At 44.1% G+C, this 16,256-nt stretch overlaps 1 protein-coding gene across 4 annotated transcripts in view; it reads right to left on the reverse strand.

Moving 5' to 3' along the window:
- Positions 1-9,181, reverse strand: part of LOC105689259 (protein kinase C-binding protein NELL1-like) — a 36,034-nt gene extending 26,853 nt beyond the window's left edge. The window contains exon 1 of one of the 4 annotated variants that reach the window (XM_020854167.2): positions 5,830-9,181. In XM_020854167.2, coding sequence (XP_020709826.2) covers positions 5,830-6,349 — 520 coding nt within the window. In that variant the 5' untranslated portion in view covers positions 6,350-9,181. The remainder of the gene's footprint in view (positions 1-5,829) is intronic. The other 3 variants (XM_012406164.3, XM_048657781.1, XM_012406165.3) reach the window with 3 other exon arrangements.
- Between the last annotated feature and the right edge of the window lie 7,075 nt (positions 9,182-16,256).

Below are 16,256 nucleotides of genomic sequence, written 5' to 3' on the forward strand. Positions count from 1 at the left end.
CTTTTTCTTTTTCCTTCCAATTGCCGATGAAACGGTTCTGATTTTTTTTCTATTTTCAATTCCCCATTTTTATTTTTCTCCGTTTTCTCTCTAGTCAGGGTTAACGAACTACGTTTAATCGGATATTCTGCATTCTCCAAATTGCGGAGTTCCCTGAGGCATCCGTATAGCTACGGTTAATCAATTAAACGACCCTTTACTCAATTACACCGTCAATTCCAATTTTAGTAGACCAAATGAAACGAATTCTCATGGGCGTTTAAGAGTTAACAATTAATTACGTTGAAAAAGGCAAAAACAAATAAAAAAAATAAAAAAATAAAATAAAATAAAAGGAGAATAGAAAAAGAACTATTCGAAACTAGCGCGGTGTGGAAATCGAAATAGGTACAAGCGCCACGTTCACAGTTCTCCTTTTATCCTCGTTGACCTCTTCCCTCGTTACTCGAAGACAGATGTTCTCTTCAGTTCTTTCTTTTTTGCTCCATTTCATCCGACAAATCTCGCTTATAAGTATATATATATATATATACACCTACCCTACGTGGAATAACATCTTGCTTAGCGAACCGCGATCCTCAACTGCAATTCTAACGTGACGCCACCGTAACTTGACCAACAGAGTATTAAATTGCCGGACGGACTGGCTTTCGTAATTTGTTGAGAAAAATTGGGCGGACGACCGTAGGCGGCGAGGGTCTGAAAAAATATGATTTTTTCATCCCCCTCTCCCGCTTCTCCCCTTGTTTTCACGTAAAGTTCAGCAAACTCGATTAGCCTCGCCCTCGATAATATCAATTAGCCTTCGCCGCTGATTATTACAGACCCTTCGTACTCCCGTATCTGTGAATGCGATTTTGGATGAATTGAATCGAAGCGCTAGAGGCATAAAGAGAATGAAAAAAAATAAGATCGAAATTAGTTGCGCTTTATCAGAGGTGAACGGGCGATCGACGAATGTATTTTACGATTGATTCGTCAATTCTAATCTTGTGTCTTCCCCAAGAAGAGGTTTCCTTGTCCCACGCGACCAAGGTATTAATTAACTGGAAAGTTAGTCAAACGAGGAACACGAGAATCGATCGGTTCTCGGCGCGAGGCTTCCTCGGGTTCGCGAGGCAGCTAACCAGACCGAAGGTAAAACTTGCTCGTGGCTAACTAAGAGGAAAGCGTTGGGTTTCGATGTAACATCGCGGTGATCGCTTCGTCGTACGGTTTATCGCGGGGGGTGGGGACCCTTACCCCCCCCTCGCCTCGCTTGTGTAATCAGCGAAACTTAACGCATCGAAAAATTCGGGTAGAATGTCGCCTCCGATTATCCCCCCCCGGAGCTCCGACTCCCTCGGATCCTTGGTATCGGGAGGCAAAAAAAAATAGAAAATTGATTGGCTCGAACAAGGGAGGAATTTTTATCAACTTCTTCTCTTTCCCGTGGATGGGGGTGGGAGGAAGAAGGGAGGAAAGAGCGACAACGTGGCGAGCCGGCGTCTAGAGAGACGCTGGAGAGAAGCGAACTCGAGCAGTCGCGAAGTTCGGTGGTAGCCGGATAAAGAGATGAGGAGATAAAAAGACGGGAAGATGAAGAGATTGGTGGGTCTCCCCAGCGTCTCGAATCGCGTCACTCGGGTCCGTCGACCGTGAGCTGGTGGTGCTGGACCGAGGCGAGTGCCGGACGCGAAACAGAAATACTCGACAACGCTTGCGGCCTATTTCGGTGTCTAACGTTCCTCCCCTTGGCACCCGCGACTATTCCTCTCCTCTTCTCTATTTTCTACTCTCTCTACTCCGGCGGTTACCCTCCCTTCGATTTTCTCATTTTTTTTTTTTATCCCCGACGGTTCGACAGCCGCGGGGACGGGCGGGCAAAAATATGGCGCGAAAGTGCGATAGCCTTCTATACTACGGAGGGAATCGAGTTGGGGAAAGAATAAGAAATACCGCGATAGCGTTCGCGACGTCCCGGCGCGCGGCATCGGGAGGCGCGTGACACACACTAGACGACACGCGACACTTTGCCGCCTCTGCCTCTGCCGTTGCCGTTGCCGTTGCTGCTGCTGCTGCCGCCGAATGCTGACGATGCTCGTGCCGATGCAGAGTAAGTCTCGCGGCGTTATTTCTGTTGGGAAATTAAAAATAAACGTAGACACGACGATCGTTCGATGCGTCTGATCTCGAAGGACAGATTGAGGTGAGAATCACTTTAAATCCGTAACCACTAGGAACGGCGAGCGAGACGCCGGATAATTCGCGGTTCACCCGGAGTGCCGAGAAAGTAGACGACAAAGAACGAAAAGTCGCAAATAAAAATCGCAACGGTCGTCCGTCTCGTAGCACCGTGGAGCGGGTGACGGGGTGCACGGTAGCCGAGTTCCAAGTCGGACAAATTTAAAGGCGATCCGTTTACGGGCGATAGGGTGGAAAATTAAAATTGGGGAAATGGAAAAGGACGCGTCTGGCTTCGCCGGGTTGAAACCGAACTTTTTTTCCGCCGCCGCCGCCGCCGCCGTTTTTGCCCGTATAAACGTTGTACATCGAAGATATTTTATACGAAGGATCGGCTATCGAGTATCGACCGAGTAATTGGGAGATACGGAAACCCGGGGCTCGTATTTCCTTCGCCTATATAATATGTATATCGTAATATTTTTACGCCCTCGTTCCTCGAGTTGCACACGAGTGCCGCTTCCAAAGAAACTTGGTACGGGCAATAATTTACCACCGGAGTCCGCGGAACGGGTACGTACCGAGGTCGAGTCGAGCGAATCCGCGATGGAACGGAACCAAAAAAACGGAAAATAATTTACGCGAGAAATCGGAATCGGACGAACCGACGGTGACAGAGCGGATGTCTCGAGTCTTACTGACTTACGGCGTTAAACGTTAATTATAGAAACCGTTGGACTCTAACCAATCCTGACCTGACTTACAACCTTTTCTTTAACTGAATTTTGGGTCCCACCTTTACGCGAAACGAGGGATGAATCCCAGGAGGCGCGTGACGATTGATCCCCGTTTCTAGGATGCGGGGGGGGGGGGGGGGGAAGCGAGTTTAGATCGTGAGCGGAGAAAAGATCAGATGTAAGTAACTAACGTACGCGAGGGGGTGGAAGTACGTGGAACGGAGAGGAACGGGCCGGCGTACGGCCTTCAGGGGTTCGTCGAGACCCTGTTGGCGTTGGTGGGGGGGTCGAGGGTGATTGGGGCCGATCGATGAACCTCCGACCCTCCGCCCGCTCCCCGATCCGGCCGCTCCTCTTTCCCTCTTTCCCTCTTTTCCTCTTTTCCATCTTTCTTATTACGACGCCCCTCCGCCCGTCCAGACCTACGTATGCTCCTACTTACACCCTCAGGTATCCCTGGCCTCTTCACCCTCCTTCGAATGCACGCGAAACAACGTCTACATGAATTCACGTCACTTCGCCAATCGCGTCAATTTCTTTCTTGCGATTAGCTACAAATTCGAGCCACGCAGTCGACCGACGTAAGTAGATCGGGCTATGTAAATTTACTTCGGATGGGGTGAAGAGACAAAAAGCTCGTAGAGTTAAAAGTCAACGCCCTACGCGTACGGGGGGAGGGGGTGGGGGTGAGTTTCTAGCTTTCACTTGCGGCTGCTCGAGACGGATAACAATCAATCGCGTTGAAAGATCGCCGAAGAAATTCGTGCGTCGCTGGTATTTCGGCGAACTAATAAAGCCGAAGGGTATAAAGTAGAGCAGAGGATCGTAAATCGTTGGTTCCAACAGTCGAGGTACATGATATTCGTCTGATAGACGTGAAACGACGATCGTTCGAGACGTATCGATTGGAGGCTCGCGTATCAACGCCAACAATTCACATCTATCCGCCATCGGTATCTACGAGGAATTATCTATTCCGGCGACTATTGGCATCACTAGATCAGTAGGTGTGTTTCGTTCGCTCGGTTCTCTTTGAACGTCAAACAATGACTACGGTTTAAATATTCATGCGCGAAGTAAATTTAAGAGAGAAACGTCAGACGGGCGGATATGAAATACTCGGTGATGTGCGTCATCCGTGGAATTAGACGTTTGTCTGTTAGAAATAATGATAGAATCCGCCCGTTTGTTCGCCACCTCAGTTCCGATAGCTGAATTTTTATCGTCTATTCATCGCGCGTCCGACCGTTCGAACCACCTACGGCGTTGACGAGAAGAAGAAGATGGAAAAGAAAAAAAAATCAAGTGTCACGCGAGACGAACGAAGCAACGTGCGGTTCGCGTGGCAAAAAGAAAAGAAAAAAAAAATATTCACCGGGAACCGCAGAACGGCTAAAAGACGTTTCGCTCTCCCGTACTCCGACGTGGAGGTTCCCTGGTTCGTTTAAACGTTCCAAGATAGATAGCAAAGCGAGTCGAATGAAGCGGCGAGCACATGGCCAGCCGGCGCTCTTCGGGATGGTTGTATGGCTTGGCACATAGGCAATACGAAGCCACTGCCCGTGACAGCAGCTGTCACCCTACCTACCGCCTCTACACAACGCGATTCCTATCGTACCTGTAATCGTACGCCCTTCTATTCCTCGGCGATTCGACGCTCCGTTTCGTACGCACGCACGACGATCGGCACAAGTGCCCCCCCCCCCACCCCCACCGGGGTCGGAACCCGCTCCGTTTTCTTCTCACCACTTCGGAATTTTTTTCGGTGATCGCGGGATTCGAACTCGGAGACTACGGGGGTGTTTTCGCCGGCCCTTTGGAAAACGATCGCGACGATTCGGTGGAGAGCGTCGTCGTCGTCGTTTCGGGATCGAAATATCGTGCGCAGGGATATACCGACCCCGGTAGGTCGGTGAGATGGATTATCGGAGGGATATCCCGGAATCCAGGATTACGGTAGTTGGGGTCGCAGTACCGTGGGAATCGAACAAGGTGTTTATTTATTTTCCAGGTACCGTTCCCCGATTCCCCGACGCCGTTTGGCCCCGTGAGGCAACGACAGCGTGAGGCCGGTGCCTATGCGAGCTACGTGTAAACCGGCGCGTGTTCCAAAGGTTCGCTCGCGTTGCCGCTCGTCGTGCGACGAACGATGGTAGGAACATCGTTCGGTCCGCATTCACCGGGGTGAAACAGAGCCGGGCGCAGCTAGCAGCGGCGCACATGCCGTTCCAAAGCCCCATGCCGCCCTTCCTTTTCTTCATTCCCATGTTTCCCTTGTTGCCCCCGTAACGTCCTTTATTCCCCCCCCCCTCCCCCCCCTCGGCGACTGTCATCCCCCGTAGACAGGCCCTTCGGGGCTAATATCTTAGGGAATCGAGAAGCACGGTCGTTGCGCGTCTTCTCGCACGGGCGAAATCTCAACGTTGGAGAATACAAGAGATGAAGGACGTTTGGTTCGGAGTTCGATGTTCGAATTGCGTAACGCGTTTAGCGAGGGAACGATTAGCCGGATCTGCGGACGTCGGATCGCTGCACGTTTAACGCGAACGTCAGGTACTATTCCTGTGTTGAAAGATTTACAGTAACCTGGCCGCCAAGTATCGTTCGGTTTTGCGGTTAATTAAATTCACGGCGAGTCGGAATTGATCGATGGATTCCTCATTCTTTATGGATCGGGTGGGGGGGTGGGGGGTTAGGAGCGAATTCGCGTTCGCCGAGTCACGAGGAAAACGACGACGGAAGATATCGCACAGAGATTTCACAGGCGGATATAAACGAAGATCGCGATGACCTTGTTCAACAATATTTCTCCTCGAGAGCGCTCTCTAACTTTCAACGGACGTGCCTCCCCCGAGAAGGGAACGAAGGCGAGGAGAATTACAAAAAAAAAAAAAATGACTCGTGGATACTTTACAGTCGTTAGATTTACCTGGATGCGTGGCGAGTATGGAAACCGCTGCAACGGCGACGGCGAAGAATACAGCGAGCGACGGATGTCGTCTTCTTTTGGCGATCGAGTCGACGAACGTCGTCGTCCTGCTGGTTGTTTTTTTGTCGCGAAGCGCTCGATGTCTCTGTACGTTCACTTGATCCCGATTATCGTACCGCCACTCCCTACCACTTGCACATTCTCTCCCGACTAATCCTAACGCTAATCCGGCACCCCGGTATAATTTATTCGAGTTATCGTTAGACTCCCTCTCCCCTCTGGGCCAGGGCGAGGGAGCCTCCGGAACGGCGGCGAGCGTTTCCTCGTTCCCGTTGTTCCCGAGGTTGCACGGGTGCACCGTGGATCGAATATTGCCGGCCGAAACGCCGTAGCTGAGCGGCGATCTCTGGCGCCGCTTCTCGCGATCTCCGTGGTTGTCGTAGCGACGGCGACATCGGTAACAGGAGCCACGTTTGAGGTCCAGGCGACGGGATCGGGCCCGAGCATGGGGCCCGTTCATGGCCTGGGGCTCGGCCAGCGTGGGCTGCTCCTCAGGTCAGCGTCTTCCGTCAACACCACCTGTCTCGTCTATTCCCAATACCGACGGCGACCACCGCTGCTGCTGCATCACAATCACACAACCAGTAACGCCGGTCACTCTTCCGCTCCAGCTCCCTTGTCGCCCTCACCGTTCGACGCTGACGCTGACTCCGGGCACCCCGCGACGATATTTCGCAGGATTTTTCGTTCGGTTACCCCACCTAGTTTTACCCCGAATATTTAAAGACGATCGCTCGATCGCTACCGTCAAAGTATTCCGGAGCGATTCGAAACTGCGGTCCCCGTTCGTTTGGCGGTGAACGTGAACGTATCGCGACACACCGTTGTGTTGTGTAACCTTGATTGAAACCGTCCAAGGGTCTATAAACGTCTGAACGACACACCAAAAAAAAACTTTTATTTTTACACACAATCCGACACTTGACTACTTGAAATATTTAGAACATTTTTTTTTTTCAGTTACCATCTACTCCGGGCAAATAACTTTCTCGACTTTACTACTTGCAGCACTTCGCGGTAATAGCGTTATTAATATTATATGAGCCCTTAAATTCTCCCTTAGAAATTTTTTTTATTACTTGTCTCCTTTCTTTTTTTCGTTTATGATTTATATCATCTGATAACACGGGATCACTCGACGCTTTAGAAACTTCAGATATGAGACTACGTTTTATTAATTCTCGGTAATAACCCTCGAGATTAAAATGATCTTCGCCAAATTTCCCACGTTGTCAATTTTATTTTTATCTCGCCCAAATAGTGTTTTCCAATTTTTTATTCGTTCGCTTATTCACTATCTTATTTCGTTCTCATCCAATTTTCCTTTTTTCCCAGTTACTCGAGTGCTACCGCCTCATTAAATTTTTCACTTTCTCCTTCTCTTCTTATCCTCGATGTTATCGAAATCCCCCACTAATTGTAATAATTTATTTCCTCTTCTTTTTTATCAATTTAATTAATATCACTCTCACACCGTACACAACAGATATTTGGTATATTCTTCCGTTTCGTACAGAGACGTTTCGGTCGAAATAGCCGAACTTTTGATATAGTATAAGTGTTAATTTAATAAATTACTAATCAAAATTACGTTTTCTCCAAATTTTCATTTATATTTCAATTACGTTAACTTCTCTCCTTTTCTCTTTCTTTCTTTAAATAATTGATTTGTTTAATCCTTTGCTTTTTTTGTATTCATTTATTTATTCTCATTAAATACTGAATCGTTATCACCAATGGTTGCCCTCTCCTTTCGAATTTTTTCAGACTGCTTCTCACCTTTGTAACTTTTTATTTTCAATTATTTTTAATCTATTGAAAACAAATTATTCTCTCTCATTACTCAATACTGATTCAGTATGATATTAATATTATAAATAATAATAATAATAATAACAATGGTCGCGGTGGAAGTGATAGTGGTAGTATCAACAGTGTTTGTAGTTCATGTAGAGTTACCGGTGGTTGTGACAAATGATAATATTAATGATCGTAATGACGACAGTAATTATTAATTCGTCTGTTAATTTCACGATGGAGGTGATTATTTTCATTGTATACCGAATAAAATTCCACCAAGTATTCCATCGTATTGTCGTAGTAGCAGTAGTAGTAGCAGTAGTATACCGCAGTGTCAGTTGATTCCTCGTTTTGTTGTAAAAAAAATTCGATGGATATTAATTTCTAATTAATCTTTATCGTTATTATTATTATTCTTGTTGTTGTTGTTGTCGCGGTTTTGTGTGATTATTATTATTATTACTACTATCGACCTCGTAGATTTAATAATAATAATAATGTGACGTAATGGTCCTTCATCCGCGGTAGTAAAACTTGAAATGATCGTACACCCCGTGTGGATCCTCACTCTCCACCCCCTTTTACTTTTTTTCTCTCTCCCTCCCGGCGCCGAATCATAACCGTCTGTGTTTAATCATCGACGATATCCCGCCCGATAAATAGCCGAAAAACCATGTGCGGAGGGTGGGGGTAGGAAAGATGATCGAAAATCAAAAGGACGAAGCGAAGGAACGTTTTATGGTCCAGGTAAAGTGCGTTCTCGATATATACGGGTGCGATATGGTTGTTAGCGATTAGCGAATATGCAGTCTGATCCTCCTGTGCAGCGTTACAGCCGGCAGATCCGATAGTTTCGTGATCCCAAAGAATTGTTGTTACATTTTTTTTGTTTTTTGATTTTTTTTTTGTTTTTTATACGACAACAGCACCGTTCGTAATACGTACGGAAGATGACGTGTACACGCGTTCGAATTTATTTAATTATATTTTATATCGTCGCACGCGATTTTTGCTAGGTATATGTACGCGACAAATTTATGCATATCGTGTGTGATACATATGATCGAAGGTGAAACGGATCGTCGCGATGATCGTGATTTATGTCGTACGTATATCACATGTGTAACAATAACGCACACATGTAGGTATGTGTCGAATTAATGAAATACATGTATGCGTGTACATGTACCGAATAAAATTTATAAGTTCGTGTAATGCGGATTTAAAAAATGAATTATTTATTAAACTTATTTATGTATATCGATTTATCTATTTCGGTTTTAATTTTAAATGTTTGCGTTCTTGTTGTTCTTGTTGTTGTTGTTGTTGGTTTTTTTCTTTTTTTCGTTTGTTTCTTTCTGTTTTTTGGTATTTAAGTCGAAAGGCAAAGGGGTGTTCCTGATCCCGGAGCGGCGGTAACCAGCCCGTAACTTGCATGGGCTGTTTGTTAGGGAGCTCATCGGAGACTGGCTGGCTGTCGACTCAGAACTCGCAGGTTCGCCAGCCAAAGTCGTCGTCGTCGTTATTTGTGTGTATCCCTGTGCCTCTCGGCTCTGTGGTGCGCATGTTACGTGTACCTGCGTATTTATGGTACGTGTGCGCGGCTTTTCCATCCCTGTATGTGTGCCATTTTGTACGCGGGTATAACGGGCATGCACGTATACCCACGGTAGAAAATTCTCCCTCCGTGTGTCGGTCCGTACGTGCGTGAAGATTTTCCTCGCGCGCGTGTGCAGCCCCCCGAAGCTTTCCAGAGGTGTGTAAACCGTCGACGTACGTGTAGAAACGGCGGCACGGTGTGCTCGCGGCGTTGGGCGCGTATGCGTGCGTCCGTCCGTATCACGGACTCCGTCGAAGTTTGCGTCGAATTTTCAACGTTTGAAAAAATGTGGGTGGCACAGAAGATACGTGCGCGCATCCAACGTCGCGCCGACGACGACGAGACCGCGATTACAACCACGACTACCGACTGCGACTTCGACGGCTACGATCGCGACGATGTCCCCGACGACGACGCCTGCACAACGCCTCGACCGCGGAGGAGACTCGAGCAATCGATGCCCACCGTCTCACAACGAGAGGGAACGAACGATTTCGAATCTCACGGCGAGCCGTGAGATCAGAGGGAAAAATGATTCCTCGATCGACGAGGCGCGGGTTCGATTTTCTCAACGGAGGTGGGAAATCATCGCGTGTCGAGGAAAAATTTTTTACCACGCAGGGGAGGAATGAGAGCGAGGACGGAACACCACCTGCGGCCGCGAGTACAACACATTTTGGAACAGCAGTTGCACCGGCATGTGCGCCGATCGCAAAATTTTTGGCAGGCTGTTGCAGATCTCGTTACAGTCATCAGGTGCACGTGAACCCCCACCCCTTGTTCGGGGAGCTATGCAGATGACGAGAGAACGAGGAGAGAAATGTAAGATTGGATATGGTCAGTCGTCGTGTAACGACGACGATCTTTCGATTGGAAAGAGATGAAGGTTTTCAGAGCACGAGTACGCGGTACACTGCAGGCTCCGATAAAAAACGAGGATCTCGGACCGCTTAGGCGGCCTCGAAGTCGTACTTGAAGTAGACAAATTTAGAAGAACTTCAAATTCTCATTTTTCAAACAACGACAGATTTAAAAGTAAAAAATGTGAAACGCATCAGAGAGAGGGGAAAGAAAAAGAAAAAGAAGAAGAAGAAGAAGAAGAAGAAAAAGAAAGTAGAAGACCACAGGATAATTTTATAATGTAACCCGAAAGTAATCGTCGTCCGTCGAGGAATGGTATAAATGGGGAATGCTTAAGCGGGGTTGTGTGCGTCGCGCAGGAGGTAAGCGTGCCGTACTACCTCTGGAACGATCGGCACTGAAGTTGGTTTTTCTGCACCTGGGCTTCGGGTAAACTTCGTGTGGGCGCCAGGTGGTTTCACGCATGCATAGAGTACGCTTTCCCTCATATTCCGAAGCGAAAGATAGATCAATTGATACATCCTACAGCAGACGCCGTTTCTCTTCGCACCGTCGCTCGCTACGAACGTTGAAATAAAAATAAGATCAAATAATTATACGTGCACCGGACAGATCTGGACAGACTGCAGATGCTGCGCTCCATTGTGCACACCTATATATCTAAACGACCACCTCGTATAATTTTCGAATAATTTTCATTCCTATATTCTCCGCATATCTGCCTTTTATTACGCGCTCAAGTATTTTAATTCCGAACGTCTTTACTTCTCGAGATGTATCTATCACGTGATATCTCGAGTCCGATTAAACTCCACTTCCGGTCCCGGACCGATCGAATAAAAATTATTACGAAAATTCTATCTGGATGGATGTCTGGTCTGAAATGACTTGTGGGAAAATATATATACACATGTATAAAAGTTATATCAGTTCGCGGGGGTGTATGGTAGTTGGTTTTAGATTTTAGGGAGTAGCTGGCTGGTTGGTTTCGTTATCTCTTATATTATCCCCGGTATAGCTGGTATACCGAGGAGAAGGCGCGTTCGTATTAGGAGTATTCGAGATCTAGCAGACCGCGGTGCAGATTCCTCACGAGTATCTATAGCTATACAAACCCGGCTTAAGAGGGATATCCAACGGATGAAAGGAAACTATTCCAATATCTAGCCACAATTAATTATACCAAGATTAATTTATTGAAGTAGATTAAATTTTGAACGCGAACCAGCCAGCCGCCACTACGCGCATATAGACACCAGCTATAACACGGGAATTTATTAGGGACTGTAGAGAGCGTGCCTTTCGGATTCCAACTAATTGTCCAGATATTGAACCTGTGCACAGAAATTAATATCGGGGAATAATTCGGTCAGATATTTTATTCACTGATTAAATTATCGAATACCTATGTTTCTTTAATTTTTTTTTTTTTTTTCATCAATAAGAACGAGAAATCGTCGGTAAGAAAATGAGGAGAATAATAAAATAGGAGAATAAAAACCGTTTCGAGAAGAAAACGAAGAAATCGTTTGCTTTTGGCGGCATAAAAAGTCACGAAGGATCGTGAAAATTGCAGGAATAAAGAAAGCGTACGAACAAGGTATATGTATGTATACGCGCGCAGTGTTACCCGATGTCTGATTATATGGGCGAAATCAAGAACGTTATTGTAGGTAGCCAACGTATACGCGCGGGATGGTCTGTGAGAGTTGAAAGGAACGCAGGAGCTATTGTACGGGCAATTATTATGCAGCGGTGCTTTTATGTGTTTCCAAGAAAAATGCACGCCCGAAACATCCCCCTTCGACGTTCAAACGCCCCTGCGCTCGTCGCTGCGGTCGGCTACGCGAGCTTTTTTCCCTAACGTACCGGCGTCATTATCATCCCCCACGGCTGATAGTAAAAGTAAAAACGCGCGTGGAAATAGAAGGGAAAATGAACGGGTCTTGGATAAAATTTTCGCCAGCCGAAAAACGACCGGTCCTTTGGTATTTGCGATAATTGCGCGTCTCGTTTTTCGCGGCACGTAAAGATAGGGCATGTGCGAATAATATTGCCGTCCAAAAATGTCAAGAATAGCAAAATCTAATGCCAGGTAGGAGGAGGTGGTTAGCAGTCGTTGGGTAGGTGGGTATTACACACGAGTCTGTCTGGGGTATTTTTAGCTGGTGCAAAGAAATACACAAGCGTTATACAAATAGTAGCAGCTACCTACCCCTAATGCACCTCTGTCACGAAATACCTCCGTTTCCCAGTAGGATATACGATTCATTTCAGCTCACACGTGTCCGGAATCGTATACGTACACGCGCATGACTTGAGAACACATTCGAATTATGTGAAATGTCGATATCGCCCAGTCCTAGCCAGTCTAGTAGGTACTAGAACTTTAATTCCTGTTATTATCGCGCCAGCAGCTCACAGAGTCAGCCGCAATATCGTGTATAGCTAAAGCTAAACTAACGGACAAGACCAGACTTTAATATGAGCCGTTTATTTTGAAAGTGGCCTAACTCCGTTTTTCAATTTTTTGCCGGTCACCATGGTTACATGAACAATTTCATGTCATATATCAGCGAAGCATTTCAGGGTGCTCATGTTCCGAACAAATTCGCTATATTTTTTACACATAAGTTTTCATAATCACTTCACTAACTGAACCGTGTAGTTTGAAAGTGGCCTAACTCCATTTCTACTTACATCAAGATATTTGCTATTGATAATGTCGGAAAGCAGTGATGATGGTAATTTCAATTAATTAATATTTACAAGTTAACCCCATTTTTTGGACAATTGCGTTAGTTGAAGAATCTGTAGGTTTAATTAATATAAAACTTAAAATTTAATATTAAATTTTAGAAATTATTTCACCCATGGGGAAAAACAGAACAAGACTATTTAGTTCAGATAGTGAAGAAGAAATAGTAACTAATAACCTAAACCTAAATCGAAAAAGAAACAGAATTATACAACAATATTCGTCTTCAGAGGATGAAGATCCGAATAATAATGGAGAAAAGACTGATGCATCATACATCCAAAAAGTGCGGAAGATTAAACGGAATTCAGGAAAAAGATATTGCACTCAAACCGGAAATATTGTTCCCGAAAAAATTTTCGAAAACAAAGATTGTGGTTGTCGGAACGCTTGCACAAAAAATTTCAATGTAGAAGAAAGAAAGAATATTTTTGAGAAGTTTTGGGGTTTGGCAGATTTTAATAAACAAAATGTACTACTTCACGAAGCTGTTGAGCGCAAAATTGTGGAACGAAGACGTCCAACAAACGGAAAAGGTTCTCCAAGAAATTATAGTTTTAGATATTTGTTAACTTCTAGAAACGGAAAAATTCCTGTCTGTAAAAAATTCTTTTTGGATACTTTTAAAGTAAGCGAAGGACGCTTAAAACGAGTACTAAACTCTGTAAATGTGGGCAATGATTTACGAGGGAGGATGGTCGGATCTTCAAGACAATTATCCGACGAAGGGAAAAAGCACGTTCAAAACCATATTAAAAGTTTCCCTAATTTTGAATCCCATTATACCAGATCTCATAATCCTAATAGAAAATATCTACATCCTAATCTAACTCTCAGGAAAATGTTTAATTTATATGAGCTTTATTGCGAGGAAAATGGAATAAAAGCCGTTAATGAGTGGACTTATAGGAAAATATTTAAAAAAGATTTTGATTTACATTTCCACCAACCGCGTAAAGATACATGCCAGAAATGCGACTTATTAAACATCAAAATTAAAGCGTCGAATAATGATGATGAAAAGAATAAACTCACCGAAGAACACGATGTGCATTTAAAACTAGCAGAATCAGCTAGAAATTCACTAAAACAAGATCAGGAGCAAGTATCACGTAATTCGGATTATTATTTTGCTTTCTCGTTCGACTTGCAAAAAGCTTTGCCGTATCCCAAGCTGACTACCTCAGTAGCATATTACAAACGCAATATGTATATTCTAAATTTTGGTATACACAATTTTCACAACGATAATGTTCACATGTACCTTTGGGATGAAACTATTGCATCCAGAGGTGCTCAAGAAGTTGTTTCATGCATCTTAAAACATATTAAAAGTTTAAGAAATGAAAGACACATAATAGCATACAGTGACATGTGCACCGGGCAAAATAGAAACATTAAAGTAGCTTTAATGTGGTTAAAAATTGTGCAAACTTTGGAAAATAATGTAGAAGTCATCGATCACAAATTTTTAATATCAGGACATTCGTTTTTACCAAATGATAGAGATTTTGGCGTAGTAGAAATGGCATTAAAAAAAAATAATTTACTGTACGTTCCCCAAGATTATTATAAGATTATTAAAAAGTGTCGGAAAGGTAATAATTTTATTATAAATGAAATGAGACAGGAAGATTTTGTATCAACAAAATTATTAGAAGACGCAATTTTTAGAAGGGCAAAGAATTCTGATGGAGAATCTGTAAACTGGTTAAGAATATGTGATATTATCGTAGATAAAACATGCATTATGCATGCAAACATAACACGAGGTACATGGATATTCACTTCCGGTATCCTCGCGAATTTCCGCTTCATAATATAAACTGTGTACGGAAGAAAAATGAAAAAGAAAATCGGTAACAATCGGCAGCTTCTTCATAATCCAGCGGTGAAAATCAGCCTGGGGTAGTTTTTTTTTTTTTTTTTCAATTCAAAGTAAATGAATTGAAAGGGTGAGGGAGGGTGGGTTTCAACTCGGGGAACTGAAATGAGGGATCATTTTTTCGATATTTTATGTTTATGCTCACCTTAGTTTTAAGTCCTTCTCATTGGAGCGCACGTCCTATTCTCTGAAAAAAAAAAATACAATAAATGGCCATTCTTATTTTTGAAGTTTCAGTTCTGAGTTTTAATAAAAATGTGAAAACGATCGGCAAATATGTAAGGACACTCGTAACATAAAAGATAATAAATACGTACGCGATGAGAACAATGTACGAGAATAAAATAGAATAGGAAAAAGATCACCTGCCAATTACGAGGGTTGATGATATGTTTATAAGGCAAACAAACGTAAATCTGTTTTCACATAATTCTGCAGCCCTTCAAAGTTCCAGGTGTTGTATAATTCCGAGTGAAAAGGTGAAAACTTAATAGCGATGCTGTCGTTACTTAGCCAAACAATAGCTGCAGTCATTTTCATTTCACCCCCGGTACTTATATCAGCAGCAGCAGCAGCAGTTTCGCATTCGAAGTCACGAGTGCCGAGTGCTTCGGGGTATTGTTTGCTAAGTTTGCTTTTCTCCATCTATACCGTTTCTGCCGTTACGAAATATTTGTTACGTTTAATTGCAGGCAAACACTGCAGCAGTTTCAGATGCGAGCGTCCCATCTGCGTCTGCTTGACAGACCTGCAACATACACACACCATTAGTATCTGTAAGTAAATTGATTGGGAGTTTTCGTGGAAATAAGTTGGTGAAATAAATTGATGAAGATAATTCGATAATTATTGAATCACATCAGACCTTCGACAGACTGACGAAAATTTTAATTTCAAACCTCTGAATCTGGGTAACAATTCTCTTTTCTTTCTTTGATAATTTCAATAATTTCGCGAGATGAAAGAGAAGTGTTGAAACGGTAACGCGAACGCTCGTCTGAGTTAAATCAGAAGAGCTTCTCAACTATAGTTTAATATAAACGGCCGTTACGCGCAATTGGTGTTATAAAACATTGGGCAAATGTTTATCAAACATTTTCGCGAAAGACATCTATTAATTCCGTGTTAGCGTGTTATAGTTAGATCGAACACGAGATTCTTGGAAACCGAATGAATTACGGCTGAACTATATCCCAAAGTTATAAGCTAGCCCGCCTACCCCACCCCCCCTTTCATTCTATTTTCACGCATTAAAAAATACGAATCCACATCGTATGATCCGATGATCTTATCCCACCATTCGGCATATGCGCAACGCATCGTCTGATATCCTTTAGATTTTAATTGAAGCTATCCGAATGAATATTCGATCCGGGAGAAGGAGAATTAGAATTAGTTCTTGCTACAATATGGTCGCCCTCATGAATCAGCCGAAGGTACGATAGTTAATTTTCAACGTTGGG

This window comes from Athalia rosae, chromosome 7, assembly GCF_917208135.1.
Source record: "Athalia rosae chromosome 7, iyAthRosa1.1, whole genome shotgun sequence".
Lineage (NCBI taxonomy): Eukaryota > Metazoa > Arthropoda > Insecta > Hymenoptera > Athaliidae > Athalia > Athalia rosae.